The sequence below is a fragment of the Mesoplodon mirus genome, assembly GCF_964341445.2.
Source record: "Mesoplodon mirus genome assembly, chromosome: 13".
Taxonomy (NCBI): Eukaryota; Metazoa; Chordata; class Mammalia; order Artiodactyla; family Ziphiidae; genus Mesoplodon; species Mesoplodon mirus.
The window spans coordinates 39825997-39849446 of record NC_138989.1 but is presented as its reverse complement, the minus strand read 5'-3'; the positions used below and the strand labels follow the sequence as shown (position 1 = coordinate 39849446).

The following is a 23450-nucleotide window of genomic DNA, read 5'->3' as shown; positions in this document are numbered from 1 at the left end:
GCTGGTGCACCTGTATTGGCTACACTCACATTTCAGAAACTTCACTGACCTGGTTATAAATATCATAACTGCTCTAGAAAATTGACTGCTTCGTGGTGGCAGTTGAGGGCACACTTTTCCATTTTTTCTGCCTCAGATTCAGGAAGAGGTTGTTACTAACTTCGGGGCTGCCGTTTTGGCGGCATTGAATTAAGAGTGCCCACGTCCACACATTCACTTCCACAGCCACGTGTGCACGGAAAGTGAAACATGTCAAATCTATTTCCATAATGTTGGTCTCTTTTAACAGCTTTTTAATTGTATATATTGAGACTCTTAGGATATAAAAAATACTTCTTTCAAAAGAGACTGACAAACTTCTCGAGGTGCCTTAGCTAAGTGCTCTCATAAGAGTTGCTGAAATGTATACAGTTGGCCCTCCATATCTGCATCCATGGATTCAACCAACCTCAGATCAAAAACATTTGGAAAAAAATTCCAGAAAGTTCCAAAAAGCAAAACTTGAAGTTGCCCTATGCTGGCAACTATTGACATAGCGTTTACATTGTATTAGGTAGTCTAAGTAACCTAGAGATGATTCAAAGTACGCAAGAGGATGTGTGTAGGTTATATACAAATACTATGCCATTTTATATAAGGGACTTGAGCATCTGTGGATTCTGGTTCCACCGGGGGTCCTGGAACCAACTCCCCGTGGATACTGAGGGATGACCTACATTAACAAGAACCATATGAAACTGCTGTTGTCTGTCTGACTTACATAAACTGTAACTTCACATCGTGACACCTAATTTACAGACAAAGTAACTGCTCAGGACTTACATGTAAGTGTAAAGCAAGCAAAAGACCCGTGGTCCTTGATGCCCCACTGTTTTGGGAGCCAAGGGTTGAAGTCAACCACAGAAGGGAATTCTGAATGGTGTTACGGGTTCACCCAAAGAGAGTTGCCAGTGACAAAAGAATTAAGCAGAAGTCCCAGAGGAGTAGTGATAAAATCGTGATGTTTTCTAAGATGATCCTTTTGAATTCTCATTAAAATGGTGTATGAAAATAGAAATATCTCTTTGGCTCAAATGCTAGCATTAACCCTCCAGTACCAAGAGGTTGAGCTGGATAACAGAACTACAGCTGAAAGTAATTAAAAGCAAACTGAAGTTGGACTTTTCTATTTCTTTGAAAAGCCAAGAAGATTATCTTTTCCCAGATACGTCTAGAGTTCAAATATTAATTTATTTATGTTCTACCTCCTTCTGAAAATGGAATGAAGGCACGTTCAAATACCAGATGTGGATATTGTCCAAAACTGTATGCATTAAGGTTTAAATGCTATAGCTTGCACTCAGAGACAAACATGGTCAGTCAGATCATAGGAGAGAATCTCATTTGGGCAGATGCACTAACAGACCTCTAGTTAAGAAACTGGACAATGCATAGGTCTGATTCCTTCTCTTCCACAGGCCTGGGTGATGCTACAGATCCGACTTATTTAGGTACAAGAGCTCATTTCTCATTCTATTCAAGTCTGTTAAATTTTGCAGAGGCTGTAGGCAATAAACATGCTTTGAAAACTCAGCTCAAAGATTTTTTTTTACAACATGTGGCCAATGGGTTGGGGAGTGGATGGCAGCGGTTCAAGGGGGGATGGGGGAGGGGCTCGCAGAAGACTGCGGGGAGATTAAAACAGAAGATGAAAACGCATTTGGGGACACAGCCAATCAGCAGCTGTACCCTTAAGCAAGGAGCAGAAATGTAGGTTGGTTCTTTTTGGGGGTGTAAACCCATCCTTCATAGGACAGCACTGGAAGTCATTTAATGCAGCTCTCCTGAAAGCCTGTAGCTTCATGGCTGGAAACCCCCTGGACCTCTTAGTTTTGGCTCCCACGGCATAGTGAATGTACATGATTTCACAGTTGTGAAGTCATCCGGTCCAAGCAGATGGCCAGTCTAGATATCCTGGTGCCCAAAGGGGGTTACCCAGGTCGCTATTCATCACACAATGGCCAACTCCTGATTTCATCTTGTGTAATAGGCAAAATGATCTTTCGTTTCCTTTTTTTAAAGCTCACTGAGCCATAATGCATGGAACTGATCAAATGAAATTCCCTATGAGATAACAAGAAATTCAAGCTAAGGCCCTTGCCTTAGGCAGCAATGAACCAAAATTCCTCTTACTTAAAAAAGAAAAAAAAAAAGATTTAAATACTTAACCCCTGGGAAGTAGATGGAACAAGTATGTGTGTGATCAATTAACTAGTTTCCAGGGCTTTCTGCTTCCAAGGTGGGGATGGCCTGACTTCTGTCCCTAATCATTCCTCTCATGGAGCCCCAAAGTCAAGACCTTGGAATGCCAGCCCGGAGCTCCACTGGGCACTTGCTCTTTAAAGAACCACAATAGGTTGAGCACTTTAATGTGTAAATAATTTAAAAGCCAGTTAATTGGGAATGACACATATACACTAATATGTATAAAATAGATAACTAACCAGAACCTGCTGTATAAAAAAATAAATAAAAGAAAATTAAAAAAAAAAAGCCAGTTAAATATTAACAGGATTTCTGGGTCCTAAAAAAAAAAAAAAAAAAAGAGATCTGCTGTAAAGAAAGCAAAGCTTGAAAGCTGGATTAGGAAAGAAAATACCACTTGTGAGCTCATTTGAATTAAGAGATCATACATCCACTGGAACTCAACCACACAGCATTTATCATAGTCTAAGTGGTCCTAATTGTCACTTCTTCAGATACTGTACAGCTGCCATCTTGGATTGGGTCTGCTCCCTTGTATCAGAGCAGAACATTATAATATCACAGTTCAGTCGATGGAACAAGGCCCAGGAATGACAGGAAAAAGTGAAATCCAAGCAGCTTATAGTCCAGAAGTCCAGCCCCTCTCACACTCAGCCCTTCATTGATAAACCATCCCTACCCCCCTTCGGTAACTGGCAGACAATGAAGGGACCATAACGCAGCTTACACCAAACTCTTTGTCTAAAGGCAGCTCCTATAAACAGCGGGGTAATAGCGTGATTCATCCATGAGCTCATTCCTGAATCTGTCTCTGTGTGGAAATATGCTTGGTGTGAGGAAAGAAACACAATTTGTGAATGTGCAATTTTCCACAACGAAAAGAGATGTTTTTTGGGAAAATGGGTGGGGAGGAAGGGGGGGGGGATGGGCTGGGAGCCAGGCAGGCAGCATTTAGGCTTAGAGGCCCTCTCTAAAAATAGAAGAAGCCGTTCTCTGTGTCACCAAATGATCAACTCAGGAAATGGACCCAAGAGGATGACCTCATCTGAAATGCCCCAATGCCAAAAAGCTAAGGACATAAACACCATGTGGAAGCTGCTATTTTAAAACACGCCCCCTGAGATACCTTGTGCTCCACTGGGATGCCATTTTCTTCATCACATGGTCTCTGATACATTTATAATAAAAGTAACCCAGCAACTTTCAATCAGGTGTGGTTATCTGAATGGGTCTGTACCCACACACATCTCAGAAACTGTTTTTTGCTGAAATCACTACCTTGGTTATTTAACATAGCCTCGAATCACAGGTTAACTGGGTTCATTCCTAATTCCTTTTGTTTGGATCCATACATACAGAAATGCCTACTGATGTCCATATGCTTCAGGAAATAAGAGCATGTGGGCACCCACGTCACTCCCCTTATGTACAGTCCTGGGGCTGGTCCTCAGTACAATGCCTGCATCTCCCCCTCAGCAGTGGGTTGTTATCCAAAAGCTTATGAGTCCGCCCTCTGGAACTCAGAATGCACTTCCCACTGACACGATGTTATAAATGGCCATTAGCCCACACAATGCCCTTTTTGGCCTACAGTGTAACTGAACTAGCCCAAGAGTACCATCAAGAGCTGTGGTTGCAGGAGCAGCAGGTCAGAGGGGGTAAGAGGGCGAAGAAATAAGAGAAAGTTGGGTTTGTCTCGTGGTTTCCCGGTTTGGGGCTGACCCTCCATAACATTTTAAAAGAGGTCAAGTTTGCCTTATTTCCACCTCCCTCTCTGAGCCTCCTTTTCCTTCTCAGGATCCTTCTTCCCAAGCTGTTCCTATTTTTTCACAATTTCCTCTCGCTCTCTCTACTTCTGAACTCATAGATTCCTTTACAGCTCCCAGATTTTCCACTCCTGGTCCCATGGTGATGGCACAGCAGCCCAGAGGATGGGGTGAGGGCTGAGAGCAGGAGAAGGGGCAGTGGTCTTAGAGGTGTGGATGAGCTGTTGATCAAGTGGGGTTTGCCTACTTAGGAAAGTCGAGCATCTTGCTTGCAATTCATTTCATAAGTGGAGGGTCGCCAAGCCAAACCACAAATCCACGCTAGAAAAGAGAAGGCAATGACTAATGTGGATAAAAGGCAACGAGGCTCAGACAGGCCTTGGCAACTGGTTGAGAGAAGAGGGGCTGGTTTAAGGCTGGGACTCTTCCCAGAAAATGGCATAATTTACAAGCTTAATCTGAGAAGAGTGTTTACAGCTATGGAAGGTTTGATGTTTCAGTTATAGTGAAAAAGGCAGGCAACATCTGTTCCTCTTCTCAGCAACCAGCTTCTAATAGCTTGTTTTGAAAGGTGGGGTTTGGCAGGGCCTCTTAGCACTAGCAGGAAAGATCAGAACAAAGCAATCATCTTGTTATATTCCCTATAAGCCCATGCACTAGGGGGAAAAAAGACTGGAAGGAAACAGACCAAAATGTTAATGATGCCTTTGAGGTGAGGCTCATTCATTTTTAGTCTTCCTTTTATTTTTACGTACTGTCCAGATTGTTAAAAATAAGCAGGTACCATTGAGGAAAGCAACGTAAAGACCAAGTGAAAAAGCAGAGCTGCAGATGAATCCCTTTTGTTTGTAGAAACACTCACTGGTTACCTCACCATGAACAGGATTGAGATTTGCCATGTTGGGGCACACCTAGAAAGACTGATCAAGTAGCTCTGTGACCAGACAAACATGTTACCAAAGTTAACATTTAATGAGTATCTACTAACAGGCTGGCAGGGGGCTCAGAGTGTTCATACCTAATTTTCCAGTTAATGTTCTCAGAATTCTGAGGTTGACATTATAGCCGATTTTATAGGTGAGTAAGCCTGGGACCAGAAAGTTAGTTAATTTGCTGGGACCAAGGATCCTGTCCGAGCCAGCTCTCTCCCATGTCGATGGCTCCCTGGCTTCAGGGATGGATAAGGACTGTGGTTTCACTGATGGGGCCATGAGGGACAGAGTGGACATGAGTGGGCTTCTCATCCCCACTCCCACTTTTCTGGAATAACTCTGATGTTAGGGGTTTTATTTACTGGTGTTCTGTGTAAACCTGTGTTAGAAGAACGGTTTTTTTCAGCAAAAAAAGAAAAAGTCTGCTAACCACAGGACTAGACAGTCTCTGAGTTCCTTCTAGCTCTAAAAGTCTACCTTCGGAGCTAAAGGGTGCTCCCTGTCAATGAGCTCACATGAACGGGCGTTAGCTGGCAAATGGTCCATGCCAGATGTCCTTTAATGAATTAGCTGGGAGACACCCCGAGGAGAAGTTGCGATGCCCTTACGTCCAGGAAGGACTTCCACGCCCGCGGAAGTGGCTTCTGCTCATCGAGCTCAGCCAGTAGGCCTGCTGTTTTGAAAGGCAATCCACCCCTGGTGATGATTCGTGGGGCTGTGGACTAAAGTGCTGGTTATTTGACAGGAGTGAGCACAGCCTGTAGCCTGTCTTCAATCTAAGCGTGCCAGTAAATCCCGGCATCTTCCCAACACGTGCACCTGAGCACAGATGGCCACACTGGGCCACAGAAAGGGCAGGGCAGGGAGGCCCAGCTTGTGCACGTGCGCGTGGGTGGTGGTGAGAAGGACCGAGGCAGAGGCTTCGGTTCAGCCCCCAGCCACAGAGGGGGCTCCAGTGACGGGATGAAGGTCCCCCCTCCCCCCAGCACTGACCTGGGAAAACGGCCCTCTAACGCTGCGCTAGATTCAATCCAAAGTGTGTCCCTTGCCATAAGCGAGAGCAGGAAACGTGAAAGGAAGATCACGTGTTGCTCTGCTCAAAATGGGGCTGTTACTTACACTGTGATCACATGATGCCGGTTCCGAGGCGTTCTGGCAACCTGAGTTGACTGAGGGCCGGGTAAGCCGGCCGCTGAAAGCCAGCGAACTCTGAGGTTGGCAGAGACTGTAAAAGCCAGGCGTGACCTCAGCAAAAGGCCTCGGTGCTCTGGGGTTTAACATGTGGGGTGCAGCATCTGTGAGTGACTCTGAAGGAGCACCGCGTGCCTGGCTGGTGGTGCCGTCCAGGCTGTGAGGCGGACATGGGAGAGACACCTGGCGAGGCAGGTCGGGCTAGGGGACCCTGATGGGGCTCGGCACCTGCACGCGGGTGCAGCTGGAAGCCCTCTGTTGTTGTCACCGGGCTTAGCAACTTTCACTGAGGGTGTGACAGTTACTCGCAGGGAAGCAGGGCCCTGAGGTCCATGTCAGAGCATCCTTGTTAGCACCGTCCAGGCCCTTCCTTCTGACTGTCCAGCACCACTTCTATGGAGATGCCGCAGGGACGAGGTACCAGGCTGAGGGCTCCTGGGAAACAGCCCTTGCTCCTGCTGATGCAGAGGGTGTGGCCGTCATTTGCTGGGGCAGTGATGTATCTTCATAAAACTAGCCACTTTTAATAGCCTGGGGACAGTCCTCAGAAACACCACTTCTACTCGTTCATTCAACAAGCATCACAGGAAGGAGTACTGTGCACTGAGCACTGTGGAGACGGCTGTTGGACTAAGACAGAGTCACACCCTCAGGGGGGTGAGGACAAGCTACAAAGAGGTTAAATACATGGGTGAGCGCTATGACAGGCCTAAGCAAAGGCCCCACAGAACATGAGTGGATTCCTGCGGGGCCTGGGAGGGGGACGGTAGGACCTGGGGAGCGGTGCCTGAGCAAGCGGCCTGGAGGAGAGGTCCGGGTATGGTCCCAGCTGGAGGGCTGCAGGTTGGTGGTGCTGCTTGTGGCTGAGCTCAGAGTCCTGGGGTTTAGTTATCCATGGAGTCTGATTAGAACGTGTCTCCTTTCAGGGAAGCATGGTGTGGGGAGGGAGGGGACCCTCTGAGGATGCTTCCTATGGATCCTCTCCTCCCGGAGGGCTCCCTCCCAGGGCTGATGCTGGGTTGGGGGTTGGAGTCCCTTGGTGGCCTCCCCAGGTCCAGTTCGGGGGCAGGTGGATTCTGCAGGGAGTCACGGTGGCAGAGGCCAAAGTTGGCTCTCAAGTCCCAGGAAGGCTGAAAACTGCATTTCCCATACTCCCGCGGGTGACCCCGGTTCTGGCATGGGAGCAGTCTGTGAAGCCGGGAGACAGAAGTGAGTAACACACGGGGAGATCAGGGCGTCTGTCGGGCATCAGGTGGAGGCATCAACAGCAGCGTTTCCACAGGAGCCCCGGACTGGGCTGCATGTTTGTCCTGGCTGCACGGCCTCCCACTGGGTTGTTCCTGGGTGTCTATACTGGTTTCTCTGTCATTCCTAGACATTCTGTGAACTATCCTAACTCCACTCCCTCCCACCCCAACCGTCAGCGAGGATCCTGCTGTCTGAGTGGACCCGACCCTGCGCTCTGCCCCTCCATGTCCATCACCGCCCCTGTGGGTTCAGGCAACAGGCACGACTCTGAAATCCTAAAGTGAAAGAGCGGGGACAAAGGATAGTGATTAGGAGCATCTTATTTCATCTAATGGAAGACTTCCTGAAGTGCTGTGCGTGAGCAAACTCTGTAGATCCAACGCTATTTTAAGAAATAAAATAAGAAAGCTTACCAAGAAAGAAACAGGGCTTCCCTGGTGGCGCAGTGGTTGGGAGTCCGCCTACCGATGCAGGGGACATGGGTTTGTGCCCCGGTCCGGGAAGATCCCACGTGCCGCGGAGCGGCTGGGCCCGTGAGCCATGGCCGCTGAGCCTGCGCGTCCGGACCCTGTGCTCCGCAACGGGAGGGGCCACAACAGTGAGAGGCCCACGTACCGCAAAAAAAAAAAACAAAACACGAAAGAAAGAAACAAAGCTCTTAATCGTCAAAAGCCCTGTCACCAAGCCTTTTGTAAAGTGAAGACATATCTGGTGCTGCGAATAATAATCCTCTAATGTAACTGTTCGGCACAGTTTCTCAAAGGAAGCCTTTTCTATGCATAGTATGAAGACAGTAGAAGACCCTTACCTGTCCCGGAACTGCTTCCAGGTGGGCCTGTGGGGTGACCTGGGCGTGGCTGGGAAGGTCTGGGGAGACGTGAGCCAGCAGCCCATCAAGGTCGCGAGCCAGTGACGCCCACACACGGCCCGCGTGTCTGCACAGTGTCGACACCTGGAGAATGTGCCTACCCCCACCTGCCCCGCGCCCCACCATATACCTTCCTGTTCTACAGTTGACAAATACCCACGTGGGAGAATTAAACAGATGACTTTCCACCCAAGACTCCACCCAGAGATGCCTGGGGTTTGCCCTTGGAGGAGCCCAGGCTGAAGTGTAAATGGGCACCCTCCAAAGCCACCACCCAGCACCATGGCCACCGGGTCCCCAGGAAGTGGCCCTCCTGTGGCACATGACAGAGCTCCGTGTCACCCAGTGCACATCTGTCAGCCAGTGAAGCCCATGTGTCACTGGTCCTGAGCCAGCAAGCCCAGCCCCAAAGCAGTGATGCTGCAGGGAATCCACTGGGCATGAGCGCTTTCGGGATGGCCTTTGGGGGGTCAGCTGGCCCCAAAGCAGCGCCTGCAGCCAGCCTGCCTGCCCTACCTCTTCCCTCTGCTGCTGCAGCCATGCTTCCCTCTGCCCCCGACTCTGCACCTGTAAAAGGATAACTGGAGAATCTGCCTTCTGAGGTTGTTGTGGAAATTAAATGAGCAAATGTTTATAAAGCTCTCAGAAGAGTGCCTGGAACACTGGAAGCATTATTTACCTTTCAGCTTATGTTATTACCTGCATTTGTCATGTTCATGCAATATCTGACTACTCAATCAGCTAATCCTAAGGAAATACGCTCTTTTCTCAGAGAGCTGTATCTGTAAATCAAGGCAGGGAAGAACAGTTTGGAGACTGCTGTAGTTGGTAAGCAATCAGAGGGGTCTGCTTCAAGCAGAAGCTCTGGAAATCACTTTGTGAATAAGCCTATTGTCAGCTTTGTATAAATCTGGTAGCATGCAAAATGACCCCAAACATTTCACATTGTTCTCAACTCTGGGTTGCTTTAGTACCTATCCTTTTAGCCCATACCAGAATAGAATGTACCAAATAAGACTGCAGAACGTCACTAGATCTGTACATTTTAAAAACTGCACAGAGAATAATTATTCAGATGTGAGGTCTAAAAGCAGCTGATGGGTGGTGGATGGGGAACGTGAACAGTATGTTTCATTCATAAACTCCTTGTTCAGCCAGACTTACAGCTTCCACATTAGCAAAGCAGACGAGGGTGCGAACACAGAGGCAAGCATTCTGAGCTGTCAGGATCTTTGGAGAGTGTCGTCAAACCTCCCCATTGGACAGTGAGGGAACTGAGACCCCAGTGACAGTGACATCCCAGGACCAGGCCTCTCAGCACAGCTCCCTTCTTTCTGTCCCCACTCCTTCCCCCTCCCCTCACTACACAGGCCTGAACCCTGCAGTGTCCTCAGCAATGGGATTACAGCTGGGATGGCGCTTTATGGAATTCTCTCAACAGCTCAGGCATCATAGAGACCCTGCCCGGAAGTTCATGAGCCAGAGTGTCCTCGAACATCCTTGGAAGTCAATGCTGAGGCTGGAATATCCTTCTCCACCTCTCTGACACCTCACACTTGCAATCTAGCTGAAGCGCCACCTTCTGTGGGGAGCACTCCCCGATCCCTCTGTCCGAATTCACCCAACTCTTCCCTCTGTGCTCCAGCTGTACGCTGCGTAGGACTCAACTGTTTGCTCTTTGGCTTGAAGGTTAGTTTGTTTACCCCCTTGTTTCTGTCTCCTACCATTAGACGGTGAGCTCTATGGGAAAAGAGGCATTTTCTTGTTCACCGCTGTATCCCTGGATACTGCCTAGAACACAGTAGGTTCAACAGACTCCGTGCGGTGAATGAATGAAGTCTGCTGTGCAGTGTTAGCACCTGAATGTCTACAGGGAAGGCAGGCAGAGATGGCCATGTACTTGGAGGTGTAGGCGGGGCTGAGGAGACTTTACAGAGCAAACATCTGGCTTTTACTGAAGACTGTAGATTTAGTGTAAATGTGGATGTTGATAAAGATTTGGGGGCAAAGTGCTCTCTAGCGCCTCTTTGGGGCTCCCCAGTTGTCTTGGTCTGGCCGTTCACATGTCTGGCTTCCTTGTTCAATAATAAGCTCCTGGAGAACAGGTCTTACTCGCCCCTGCACCCTCCCAGCCTCCAGCAGGGCCTCACACTCACTAGGGGCAGAAGAAATGACCAAATGCATGAATGCAAGAATGAATGGATGGATGGTAAAACCTCTCCTAACACTGTCCTGTCCGCTTTGGTCACCTGATGTTGGGAGCCAAAATAAATATTCAGTTCAGTTTAAAGCCAAGAAAAAGCTTTGGGGTCAGGGTGGCGGGGAGGGTGAACCAAGATATGAGGGCAGGACTTGGGAAGCTCCAGCACAGCACAAGAAGCCAGAAAACAAAACCGGAAAGAGATAAGGCCATCCTGATAGATGCTTTCCATGAAAGGGAGGTTCAAGTACACAGTGGATGAACTTTTGAGTTTCCTGTTTTTAAAACTTTCTTACGGTGAAGTTGGAACTGTACATTGTCCCCTTCAGCGGGGGGTTTGTGCTTCTCTGGAATAATCCGGCACACGTGGCTTAGTCCACATGCGTGTGTAAGGACAACGGAAACATGGGAGCTGGAAACCACAGCGTCAGCAGGCCAGGGTGGCCGGAGTCCTGGGCTCTGGCGCTGCTGGGTTTGCCGTCAGTGTGAGTGAGTCTCATCCCCCCGCGGCCCCAGGGGCCTGAGCTATGATGCACGGAGGCCATACCATGTCATCTCCAGAGCCCTTTCCAGCCTTGAAATTCTAAGACTCATGTCTTGGCCACAGAGAGAACTTTAGCATAAAAGCAAAGGAATTTTCCACAGTACAAAGGCATTAGTTACTATGTACACAGACTACCTGACTTTAAAATATATATGTGTATAATTTACTAGGATAAATATTTTTTTATTATTTGAACACAGCTGTTTCCCAATAATTAGTTTGAAAAAATCATAATTATGATGTGGCAGATATTCATAAATAGGATGTCTGCTCATTAAAAAAATTTTAAAAGCAGAATGCTTTTCTTTTTACATTTTTAAAATTGAAGTATAGTTCATTTACAATGTTGTGTTACCTTCAGGTATACAGCAAAGTGATTCAGTTTTATATATATATATATATATATATGTGTATATATATATATATATATATATATATATTCTTTTCCCGATTCTTTTCCATTATAGGTTATTAGAAGACATCGAACATAGATCCCTGTGCTATACAGTAGGTCTTTGTTGTTTATCTATTTGATACGTAAGCAGAATGCTTCTTAACCCCGCCACTAATTTACAATATTTTGAATTCTGTTCAGAGTTTCTTATGTGAGAACTTAAGGAGGATATGCTGCAGAAATAGGCATGCTCTTTTCTCTGTTAGGTATTATGAAGGACCCAATTATGTGTTTTGTTACAGAAAATTAACCCTTCTGCACCACGGTTTCCTCATCTACAAAATTTGAAGAATTAGTGTGTTTGAGTTTATTCATGTCTAGGATGTAAAAAGTTATGTCCTGTGATCCCACACCCTGGTTTTGCTTCTCTATCTGGAGTCATCGGGCAGAATAGCTGACACATCCTATGATATATCCTCGTGAATCCCACGAGGGCTTCCCAGCAGTGGGGAGGAGACCTGGGCTCTGACAGGCCCCATTTCCCCGCATCCTGGCTGCCAGCTAGCACTTCCCTGAGGTGTTCAAAATGTGGAGGGCCACTTATTTCCACAAGGATGTCAAACAGAGATACTCTGGGTGATCTCTTCCCAGGTAATCTAAGTTACAACACATCCCAATGGGCTTTGCATAAAATGCAGTGATCTTCAAATTAACGGCACAGGTAGTAACCTTCCATCCTCGTTCTAGAGAGGACCAAGCACAGGCTCACAGAAGGTAAGTGATTTGCCCAAGTGAAAAACTGTAAGTCTCTAAGTTCTCCACACGAAGCCCCGCATTTCTTTTGCTGTAAGAAATCCGGGTACCCCACCTGCCTCTGTGTGCCAGGCACTGTGCCGGATCCCAGGCACCCAGTGAGCCTCAGTTAACTTCTGGGAGGTGGTTATCATAACAGTCCCACTGCACAGATGGGTTTCTGTGAATACAGAGTTTGTCTCACCTGTTGGCCAGAGAGAGTCACGGGAAGCCCTAGGTTGGACAGACTCAGGTTCAAATTCCTGTTCTGACAAAATATATAAAGAACTCATACAATCCAACCACAAAAAAAACAACCTGATTAAAATGGGCAGAGGATATGAATAGACATTTTTCCAAAGACATACAGATGGCCAACAGGCACATGAAAAGGTGCTCAACATCACTAATTACTAGGGAAGTGCAAATCAAAAGCAAAATGAGATATCACCTCATACCTGTTAGAACAGCTATTATCAAAAATACAAGGAATAACAAATGTTGGTTGGAGAGGATTAGAGAAAAGAGAACCCTTGCCTTTTCCACTGTTGGTGGAAATGTGAACTGGTGCAGTCACCATGGAAAACTGTATGGAGTTTCCCAAAAAAATTAATAATAGAACTACCATATGACCCAGCAATTACACTTCTGGGTATTATCTGAAGAGCATGAACATGTTAATTCAAAAAGATATATGCACTCCTATGTTCACTGCAGCATTACTTATAATAGCCAAGATATGGAAGCAACCTAAATGTCTAATGATGGATGAATGGATAAAGATGTGGCACCTATATGTGCGTACATGCACACACGAATACTATTCAGTCATAAAAAACCCTGTGATTTGTGACAACATGAATGAACCTTGAAGTTATTACGCCAAATGAAATAAGTCAGATGGAGAAAGACAAATATCGTATGACTTCACTCATATGTGGAATCAAAACAAAACAAAGCAAAACAAATGAACAAACAAAATAAAACAAAAACAAACTCATAGCTACAGAGATCAGACTAGTGGTTACCAGAGGAGGAGGTGGCTGGGGGGTGATGGAAATGGGTAAAGGGGGTGAAATGTATGGATGGTGACTAGACTCATGGGGGTGATCACTCAGATGTTGAACTGTAATGCTGCACACCTGCAATTTATTTTTTAAAAATTCCCATTCTGGCCCAAAGTTGATGTATGAGATGTTAAGTCTTGACGATCAGTGGTTTTATCTATAAAATGGAGATAAGCACTTGGATACCATAGTGAGGGGACCCCAGGACTTGGAAATAAGATCATCTTTCAAGAATGAAACTAACGGAATATTACTCAGCCATAAAAAGAAACGAAACTGAGCTATTTGTAATGAGGTGGATAGACCTAGAGTCTGTCATACAGAGTGAAGTAAGTCAGAAAGAGAAAGACAAATACCGTATGCTAACACATATATATGGAATTTAAGAAAAAAAAATGTCATGAAGAACCTAGGGGTAAAACAGGAATAAAGACACAGACCTACTTGAGAATGGACTTGAGGATATGGGGAGGGGGAAGGGTAAGCTGTGACAAAGTGAAAGAGAGGCATGGACATATATACACTACCAAACGTAAGGTAGATAGATAGTGGGAAGCAGCCGCATAGCACAGGGAGATCAGCTCGGTGCTTTGTGACCGCCTGGAGGGGTGGGATAGGGAGGGTGGGAGGGAGGGAGACGCAAGAGGGAAGGGATGTGGGAACAGATGTATATGTATGACTGATTCACTTTGTTATAAAGCAGAAACTAATAAAAAAAATAAAAAAATAAAATAAAAAAAGAATGAAACTAACACGAACACTTCAAAGATGAAAATGTGGAGAAGCCAGATTGTGTTAAAGAAACAGAATGAGTCCTTGGATAGGAAGACTTGGCAGTCACCTGACTGAATACTCTTAGCCATTATTAAAGGTGGTTATTAATCATATGTGAAATTTTTATGTGTCTTCCCTCTTGGTTGTAAGTTCCAGGAGGGCAGGAACCAGATCCATCTTTCCCTACCTTTACCTCCAGGACCTAGTCACACAGTAAGCGCTCAATAAATGAATAAATGGAACATAGCTAAGGACAGAATGCGTTCATCAGAAAGGTGAGCAAGGAAAGCCCAGAAAAATAAGGCTGGCACCACAGTGTCCAGGCAGGTCCTCGCTGTGAGAAGATGTACTTGCAGACAGACTGATGATTCAGATCTCCTGGAAGTGCACTTACAGGCTAGTCACACTCAAACATTCTGAGCCCTGGGGCCATTACTTGTAATTAGATCAATGAACTGGCCTTCTGGGTCACACATAGGTCTGTGAGCTGGTACAAGCTACTGACCCAAGAAATAAGCCTGCTCTCAGGGGTGGCCAGACCCAGGACCACAGCAGGTTGAAAAGATAAAGAAAACCTTTCTTTTTTCCCCTCTACTCAGTAGAGTAGAAGTCTCTTAAGGGCAGCCCGCTGGCCACACTCAGATGGTCCTACAAACCTCAGAGCTGCAGGATTTGCTGTTACATTTTTTAGAGCACCTACTTTGCAAGGTTGTCGTGAGAATGCAGATAATGAAGAGGACTGGCACAAAGTAAGTGCTCAATAAACAGTAAGATTATTATTGCTCTTTAAGGCACACATCTAATAAATGACGGAGTCAGCATTCCATGAATAAAGATGCCCAATGTTCTGTCCCATGGAGCTTACAGTGTAGAGTAAAAATAAGGACCATGGTGAGTTTAACAGGCTGAAAGTCTGACAGGTCTGCAGGGGGAAAGGGAAAGTCATGGTGAACGGGGATGACCAGGCAGAGCCCATGGAAAGTGGTGGAAGAGGAATAAATGGCAGTGTTCGGGTGTCATTGTTGCAATGACCAGAGGGCAATACCAGCATTTAGTTTGCAGAAACCAGAGCTGACATCTCACAATGCTTCCGGCATCCTACGCAGGGAACCATCCTGCCCTAAATACCAGCAGCTCCATGACCACAAATAGCGGATGCAGTGACCAGGTGAGGGGGCGAAGGAGTCAGACTCAGATGGAGAAACAGCACAGAGTTCGGGGATGTGGAATGAGGAGGGGGGCTTTGCCAGGTCAGAGCCTCACTTACTTCTTTTTAGAACAAAGAAGGGGCTTGTTGACCTAGAGCAGTGTGCAGTCCTCCGGCCTGTGGCGAATCACACAGGTCTGTTCCTGATACCACTTTGCTTTGTACAGCTTGCTGGTCAGTGTCCAGCCCCAAGCCCACAATGCAAGGAGGCAGGATGGCCACGTGGTTTGTCTGATTCCTTTCCTGAGCTGCCTTTCTCCAAAAGTCGATGAGGCCCTGAGAGGTGGGTGGGCCCCAGATTGCTCTTGCTTTACAGAATTGTAAGAGGTGACAAAATGCACGTTTAGAAACAGCAGGCAATATGGTAAGGACACACATGCGCACGTACACACACACGCACACACACACACACACACCAATAACAGGGAAGCTTCCTGGCTGAAAAGAAAGTGGAACATTTTTTTCTTTCAAGTTTACAAATACTAAATTTGCAGTGTCAAAGCAAGGCAAGTTCTTTGAAATGGAAAGGGTGGTCACATTATACACATGGTGTCAGAAGTTTTCACCCAGAGAACTACAAAGCAAGCATGCATATACATACCCAACTTGGGCACTGTCGCGATATGGCAGCACTGAAAATATACTACAGAAGGATCTTCTGCCACTGATAAGGACTATTCTAAAAAAAAAAAAAAAAAGAACAAATAACAAACACACTAAATGCAAAGCCTCTTAAATACATTTTAAAAATCTATAGCAATTAAGCATTCACGGAATTCACAGCAGTATTTGCACACTCCCGCCACCTCCTCTGACAGATGGTATTCTGCTCCCCTTGCAAAATGTAACCTCAGCGCAGCACAATTACACTGCCTCTCCTCATCCGAATTTTAACATGGTGAGACTCTGGCAAGGGTCTCCAAGGAGCACATGTGAATCCATTCTCCGATGAGAGAGGCTGGCTGTGGGCCGCGTGTATTATACAAGATGGAGCAGACGGAGCTATGGGTCCGGGGTGCCCAATGCTGGGTGAACAGTCATGCCACATTTAAACCATCAATTTCTACATTGCAGTAAACAATGCAAGAGCAATAGTGTCAGAAACCATGAGCAGGAAAGACACTCAGATGCCACTGTGATCATTAGGGTTTTTCAAATGCTGGCAGCGTGTTAGGTTCTGAGAATAAACCGAGGGAAAAATTACATAATCAGTCTTAGCCTCCATTCCTGCTATAAAGATACTACTGGAAACAGTTCTACATGACGCTCTTATGCAATCAAAGGCACTTAAGAAAACGTTAAAAAAAAACCTCTCAAAAGTACTTATCTTGGCATCTGAGAATAACTTGCCAAACAGAACTGCTGATGAAAAATTGGAGAAAAAGTGGAGATTAAAACCAGCATCCTTTAGCACAACAGTGACACACATCAGATATGGAGCTTACTGACTTTTGTCATCTTTTCCCTCAATAATTATAACAATAAAACCAGGGGAGAAGAGCAGTCGTGCTAACAGCGTCAAGGTTTGGGTATTCTGACCTTGTGTGAAAACTATGATATTAACTTGCTTACATGCTCAGGATAGTCAGCTTCCCTGGCAGGCAAACCAGGACCTTTGCTTTCTGGCTCTTTCTGTCTCTCTGGTCTCAACACACATGATATTTGCCCCTGCATTTTATCACTCATCCCACGCTAAAGTACTTGCAGTACCCCACCTTTAAAAAATTTTTTTCGTAAGGTCCCTGGTGGGGACTTTTTTTTTTGGCTGTGTGGCAAGCAGGCAGGATCCTAGTTCTCTGACCAGGGATCGAACCTGTGCCCCCTGCAGAGGAAGCATGGAGTCTTAAACACTGGACAGCCAGGGAAGTCCCCACCCATACCTTAAAAAAAACTACGTTGTTTCATATCTCTGTCCTTTGCATGCTATTTCTTCTGACTGTTGTGTCTTACTAGGTATGCTGGATGAACTCCTATTTAATCTTCAAAACCCAGCTCATGAGTCACCTCCCCAGGAAGCATTTCCTCCTCTTTCACTGAGTTACTCACTCTCTTTAGGGTGCTGCCTCTACTCCTTATTTCCACTTCCAGGAGCACCCTGATCACTAAGTGCTGCTAAACATTTGCTGCCCTTTTCTAGAGGACGAGTTGAGGGTTTCGCACACAGTTTGGGCAAGGTCGGGCTTCAGAGCAGCACCTGAGCACCCATCCCTGGGAAGGGAGGACCAAAGCTACATTCCCAGCTTCAAATACCAGCTCTGTCACCTTTGTATAACCTCAAGCAGCCCACTAATTCTTTAGTTTCCTCATCTAAAACAACGGGATAAAATGAGTAGATATCTTATTGGAATGTTGAAGAAACAGCAAATGAGTCCCTATATGCGAGAGCCCTCGGAACAGTGACAATAATACACGCTCAATAAATATTCATGATTTTTACTGGGAACTGCCTTCTTGGGTGGAGGTAAGTTTTCCCACCAGAGTCTGTGGATTCAGAACCTCTTCAGACCTCTGTGCTAAAATACACAGGCCTGCTAAAGGTGAAAGGTCGAGAAAGGACAGCTGAAAGCCGACATGTGTGGCCTGTCACAAAGGTGTAACATGTACACAGAGGCACTGCTTTCACCCCTTTGGCCCTGTGCTGACAGTGTCTGACCAGGCAATGTCTAACGCCATCCAGGATCCTTAAGTGTTCTCTCTTATGCCGAAAACTGGCTTCTTGTTCTATTCCCACAACCCTGCGGAGTCTCTGTTGCCTGTGGGAAGTTTTGATCTCTTCCAGGTAGAATATTCTATTATAGCAATGATATTCACTTAAGGACATTAAAAACATGCAAAGAACTTCGAAAGTCAGGGCAAAGAAAATCACAGTTGCAACAATGGAGGGTGAGTACACTGATATGTGAACACAGCCCAGGAGCGTCCACCACCCAGGGGTGCATGTTGGGTGCTGTACACACATGTGGAGACGCATTCTCAAATTCTGTATTTCATTCCCTCTATGCCCAAGAAGCAAGAGAGAGCATACTTTAAAATGCTGGTATTGTGATTTCAATCGTGTTCCCCCAAAAGACGTACTGAAGTCCTAATCTCTAGAACGTGTGGATGTGGCCTTATTTGGAAATAGGGTCATTGTGGATGTGATCACTTAGGAAGAGGCCATAATATATTAGGGTGGGCCTTAGATCCAATGACTGGATTTCATAAGGAGAGAGATGTGGAGATTTCTAGAAGAATACAGAGAGAAGGCCACGTGATGACAGAGGCAGGCATTGGAGTTAGTCTTCTCAGCATGACTGCCAACACCGCCACCACTTCCACGACTACGTCCATTACTGCTGATGTTACTATGACGACAGTGCAGGCCTCCACTGCCTGCTAAGGTGTACCTTATCCTACAATCCAGGGAGGGGTGGAAGATTCCTGAGAAACAAGTTATAGGATCTTCCTCTCCTCCTCCCTCCCTTCCACAAATATTTTTGGAGCACCCACTCATGCCAGACACGGTGCGAGGTGCTGGGGACCCGCTGATGCATGACACAGACAAGGGCTCATCCTCTCAAAGCTTATGGTTGTTGGGTGGGAGGTAGTTACGCAGGGGTGTCAGTTCTCCGACTGGGGACTAGAGGGCGCTATCGCACATCGGAGGGACAGTTAATCTAGCTTGAGGGAAGCTAGGTGGGCTTCCTGGAGGAACTGATGGCTAAACTGAGACCTTGGGGAGAAGGGACAACAGGCTACAAGGAGAAGATACTTTGGCAGAGGGATTGGCATGAGTCAAGGCTGAGAGGAGGAGTGGAAGGCCTATTAGCGGAACACAGGGTGCTGTAAAACTCTTCACTGATTTCCCTTGCCTAACCCATCAGGGTCTCCACTCCCCTCCATAAATCACTTAGACCAACACTCACGGCACACCCAAAGCTCAGGCTGGTAGGCTGCTCTCTAGGACACCCACACTGAGTCGTATACTTGCTAAGATCAGGTCTGGATGCCCTCCACCTGTTTCTGCCAGTTGTATTTGTTAGTTATACTTTGTTCATTAAAGGTTGCACAAACTAATGCCATGTAAAAATCAAAAAAAGGAGAAACGCTGTTTCTATAAAAAATAACACTGAGTGCTTTAAAATTTTTTCAAACAAGGCAAATCACTAAAAAAAAAAAACAACCAAAAAAACCCTGCAGTTGAAATAGGTATGGGCAAGACGTCTATAAAAGATAAGAAAGAATTGTAAAAATCCAAAAGGATTCTACACTTAGTTTCTTGGGTCACTTTAAAGAAGTTCAATCTGGACATGGAAGCAACAGGTGGGCACGATGATAGTGTGAGGTCAGTGACACAGACAGAGTCTGCTCCGTGAGCCCCAAAGGCAAAGAAAGATCTGGCATCCCAAACCTGTGGAATGGGCGATCGCCAACATGCCTGAAATGAAAGTGTGGTGTTTGAACTACATATGTCATTTCTGTGGGTATTTTTTCCAGCATTTACTAACCTCTTCCCTTGACCAAGCGATTACTGTAAATAATTCAGCAGAGCTGGACCTGGGGCTCAGGGGGCCGGGGGCGGTTAGGATGGCGATGGTGACGGAGCCACAGCTGGGTGAGTGCCCACAAGGGTGGGGAGTGCAGTGAGGAGAGGGGGACAGGGAGAGGACAGGCAGCAGAGCGCACGACTGCAGTGAGAGAGAGACTGAGGGAGTGTGGAGTTTGCCAGGGCTGCCGTAACAAGGTGCCATGCACCTTGCTCCATGGCAAGGGCTCCCACAACAGAAATCAATCATCTCAGTCTTCCAGAGGCCAAGGTGTGGAGGGCCAGGTTCTCTGAGGGCAGGACCTGTTACCAGCACCTCTCCCAGCTTCTGGGAGTTCCTTGGCTTGGAGCAGAATAACCCCAGCCCTCGTAAGGCTGCATGGCGTCTCCCCATGTGCATGTCTGTCTCCAAGTTTCCCCCTTTTATAGGGACACCAGTGATTAGATCAGGGGCCACCTTGCTCCAGCACAATCTCATCTTTTTTTTTTAACATCTTTATTGGAGTATAATTGCTTTAAAATAGTGTGTTAGTTTCTGCTTTATAACAAAATGAATCAGCTATACATATACATATATCCCTATATCTCCTCCCTCTTGGGTCTCCCTCCCACCCTCCCTATCCTACCCCTCTAGGTGGTCACAAAGCACCGAGCTGACCTCCCTGTGCTATGCAGCTGCTTCCCACTAGCTATCTATTTTACATTTGGTAGTGTATATATGTCCATGCAACTCTCTCACTTTGTCCCAGCTTACCCTTCCCCCTCCCCGTGTCCTCAAGTCCATTTTCTATGACTGCGCCTTTATTCCTGTCCCACCCCTAGGTTCTTCAGAACCTTTTTTTTTTCTTTTTTTTTTTTTAGATTCCATATATATGTGTTAGCATATGGTATTTGTTTTCCTCTTTCTGACTTACTCTGTATGACTGGACTCTAGGTCCATCCACCTCACTACAAATAACTCAATTTCGTTTCTTTTTATGGCTGAGTAATATTCCATTGTGTACATATGCCACATCTTCTTTATCCATTCATCTGTCGATGGACACTTAGGTTGCTTCCATGTCCTGGCTATTGTAAATAGAGCTGCAATGAACACTGTGGTACATGACTCTTTTTTTTTTTTTTTCTTTTTGCGGTATGCGGGCCTCTCACTGTTGTGGCCTCTCCCGTTGCGGAGCACAGGCTCCGGATGCGCAGGCCCAGCGGCCATGGCTCACGGGCCCAGCCGCTCCGCGGCATATGGGATCCTCCCAGACCGGGGCACGAACCCGTATCCCCTGAATCGGCAGGCGGACTCTCAACCACTGCGCCACCAGGGAGGCCCCATGACTCTTTTTGAATTATGGTTTTCTCAGGGTATATGCCCAGTAGTGGGATTGCTGGGTCGTATGGTAGTTCTATTTTTAGTTCTTTAAGGAACCTCCGTACTGTTCTCCATAGTGGCTGTTATCAATTTACATTCCCACCAACAGTGCAAGAAGGTTCCCTTTTCTCCATACCCTCTCCAGCATTTACTGTTTGTAGACTTTTGATGATGGCCATTCTGACTGGTGTGAGATGATATCTCATTGTAGTTTTGATTTGCATTTCTCTAATGATTAATGATGGTGAGCATCCTTTCATGTGTTTGTTGACAATCTGTATATCTTTGGAGAAATGTCTATTTAGGTCTTCTGCCCGTTTTTGGATTGGGCTGTTTGTTTTTTTGATATTGAGCTGCATGAGCTGCTTGTAAATTTTGGAGATTAATCCTTTGTCAGTTGCTTCATTTGCAAATATTTTCTCCCATCCTGAGGGTTGTCTTTTTGTCTTGTTTATGGTTTCCTTTGCTGCGGCGCAATCTCATCCTAACCAGTTAATTACATCTGCCACGACTCTATTTCCAAATAAGGTCTCATTCTGAGGTACAGAGGGCTGGGGCTCAGCATAAGAATTCTGGGGGGATACCATCCAGCCCATAACAGGGAAGTAGGAAGGAGGAAAACAAGCTGAGTGTGGTGTCACAGAGGTTAGAAGTCCCCTCTGGAGCCCTCTCATCCTTGCTCTTCCAGGACAGCACTGGTCCTAAGTGTCCTAAGCGTGGCCCCAGCCCCGCCCATCTACTGGCCCTAATGATGGTTTTCTTCTCAGACTGCTGCGGACCACTGGTGGGGACCAAGGTCTGGATTCCCCCCGGCTCCCAGGCCCTCTCATCAAGCAGAGAGTCGAAACTGAACCACCAAGGGAAGGTTCTCTCCAACCTCTCAACCTTTTTTTCCTGTGTCTCATTTTATTTCCTGTAAATCAAACTGGTTGAAAAGAAGCAACAAGCATTCCCAGGCCGAGCACTTTTCAGCACAGTACATCGCACAGGAGAAGCACCAAGCACAGTCGCTTATGACTGAAAATAATTTATCTCAAAAGCCTCATGCGGAGTCACAGAAAAAGCCAGCATACCCTCCGTGCTCCTTAGAGGTAGAGATAATAACACCGTAATACACCTGCATATGGTGCTGACCCAGTGCCAGCCCCAGCTGGGCCCCCGGGTCTACAGCCCAGGTCCTCCTTCCCCCTGTGGCACCAGGAAAGAAGCAGAGGACAATCAATGGGGCCGTCATGATTGAGAGCAGCTCTGAGGGCCCCTTCGGTGACAGAACAGGCTGTGCCCAGGAGTCTCAGTGAGGTTTGGGGGTTATTAAGTCTCTTTCAAGTCTATCTACTCACTGTCCTTCAGGACTGAGGTTTTGCTGACAATTGGTTAGAAACACCGATGATGATACCGATAAAGATGCTTCCCTGCCAGCCTCCTGCTGCTGGGGGGATGGAGGGTTCTAGTCTTTTATTAAAGAACAAAAGTTCTGGGGGTGGGGGGCGGTTCCCTGGTGGTCTAGTGGTTAGGATTCTGGGCTTTCACTGCTGTGGCCTGGGTTCAATCCCTGGTCGGGGAACTGAGATCCTATAAGCCGCATGGTGCAGACAAAAAGAAAAAAATAAAAGCTCTGGGAGTAGAAATGCGTGCTTGGGAAGAGACAGATGTTTCAGGGAACCTCACAGAAGATGCCTGACATCTATCGAATCGGATGGAGAGAGAAAAGGCGATGACATATTTCTTCTTTCTAGAAGGCCCGTCCAGAGTTGGTAACTAGCTGTTTTGTTTTTTGGAACGTGCCACTTCCTCCAACTCATTTTTCAAACTAAACTAAGCTGACAGATCAGAACTGATGAGATGACAAACGAGGTTGTAATTTAGTTATGACCCATTCGCCCAGTTCCCTCCAAAATTTTCAATATAAAAATGAAAGGCTGCAACTTGACTTCAGTTACTGCACTTTTTTTTTTCTTTTTAACCATCTTACTTTACAAAGTAGATAAAAGCTGCGGGAATCTTTTATATTTTTGCTTTTCCTACTGAGTTCACCCTTTAAAGAGACAGCCCTCGAGCTCGATGCTCTGTCCATTATCTCAAATCTTTTTAAGTCTCTTTGAAAACTCCTGTCAAGGGATGAGACAGACCAGTCCACTCATTGCAAAGAGCACTTCTCTGCCTGTTCAGAACGCAGGGATTCTCACGGCAGACCCAGGCGGGGGCACTTCCGGTGCAAGTGGCAGCCATCGCTTGTGCTCAAGGCAGACATTCGAAAACCAGATGACTTCAAAAGGATGCAAAGTAATGCCTGAGGGAGGGTGACGTCCACTTGAAACCAGAGCTCTTGTCTTCC

The 23450-nt window shown here is 46.4% G+C and overlaps 1 protein-coding gene across 7 annotated transcripts in view; it reads right to left on the bottom strand.

Moving 5' to 3' along the window:
• The window catches only part of CABLES1 (Cdk5 and Abl enzyme substrate 1), a 109391-nt gene that overhangs the window by 28104 nt on the left and 57837 nt on the right, over nucleotides 1–23450 (bottom strand). For 6 of the 7 annotated variants that reach the window (XM_082641603.1, XM_082641607.1, XM_082641606.1 and 3 more), the window contains exon 4: nucleotides 15829–15906. The exons of the other annotated variant lie outside the window; for it this stretch is intronic. In XM_082641603.1, the coding sequence (XP_082497729.1) occupies nucleotides 15829–15906 (78 nt within the window). The remainder of the gene's footprint in view (nucleotides 1–15828; nucleotides 15907–23450) is intronic. 7 annotated transcript variants of the gene reach the window in all.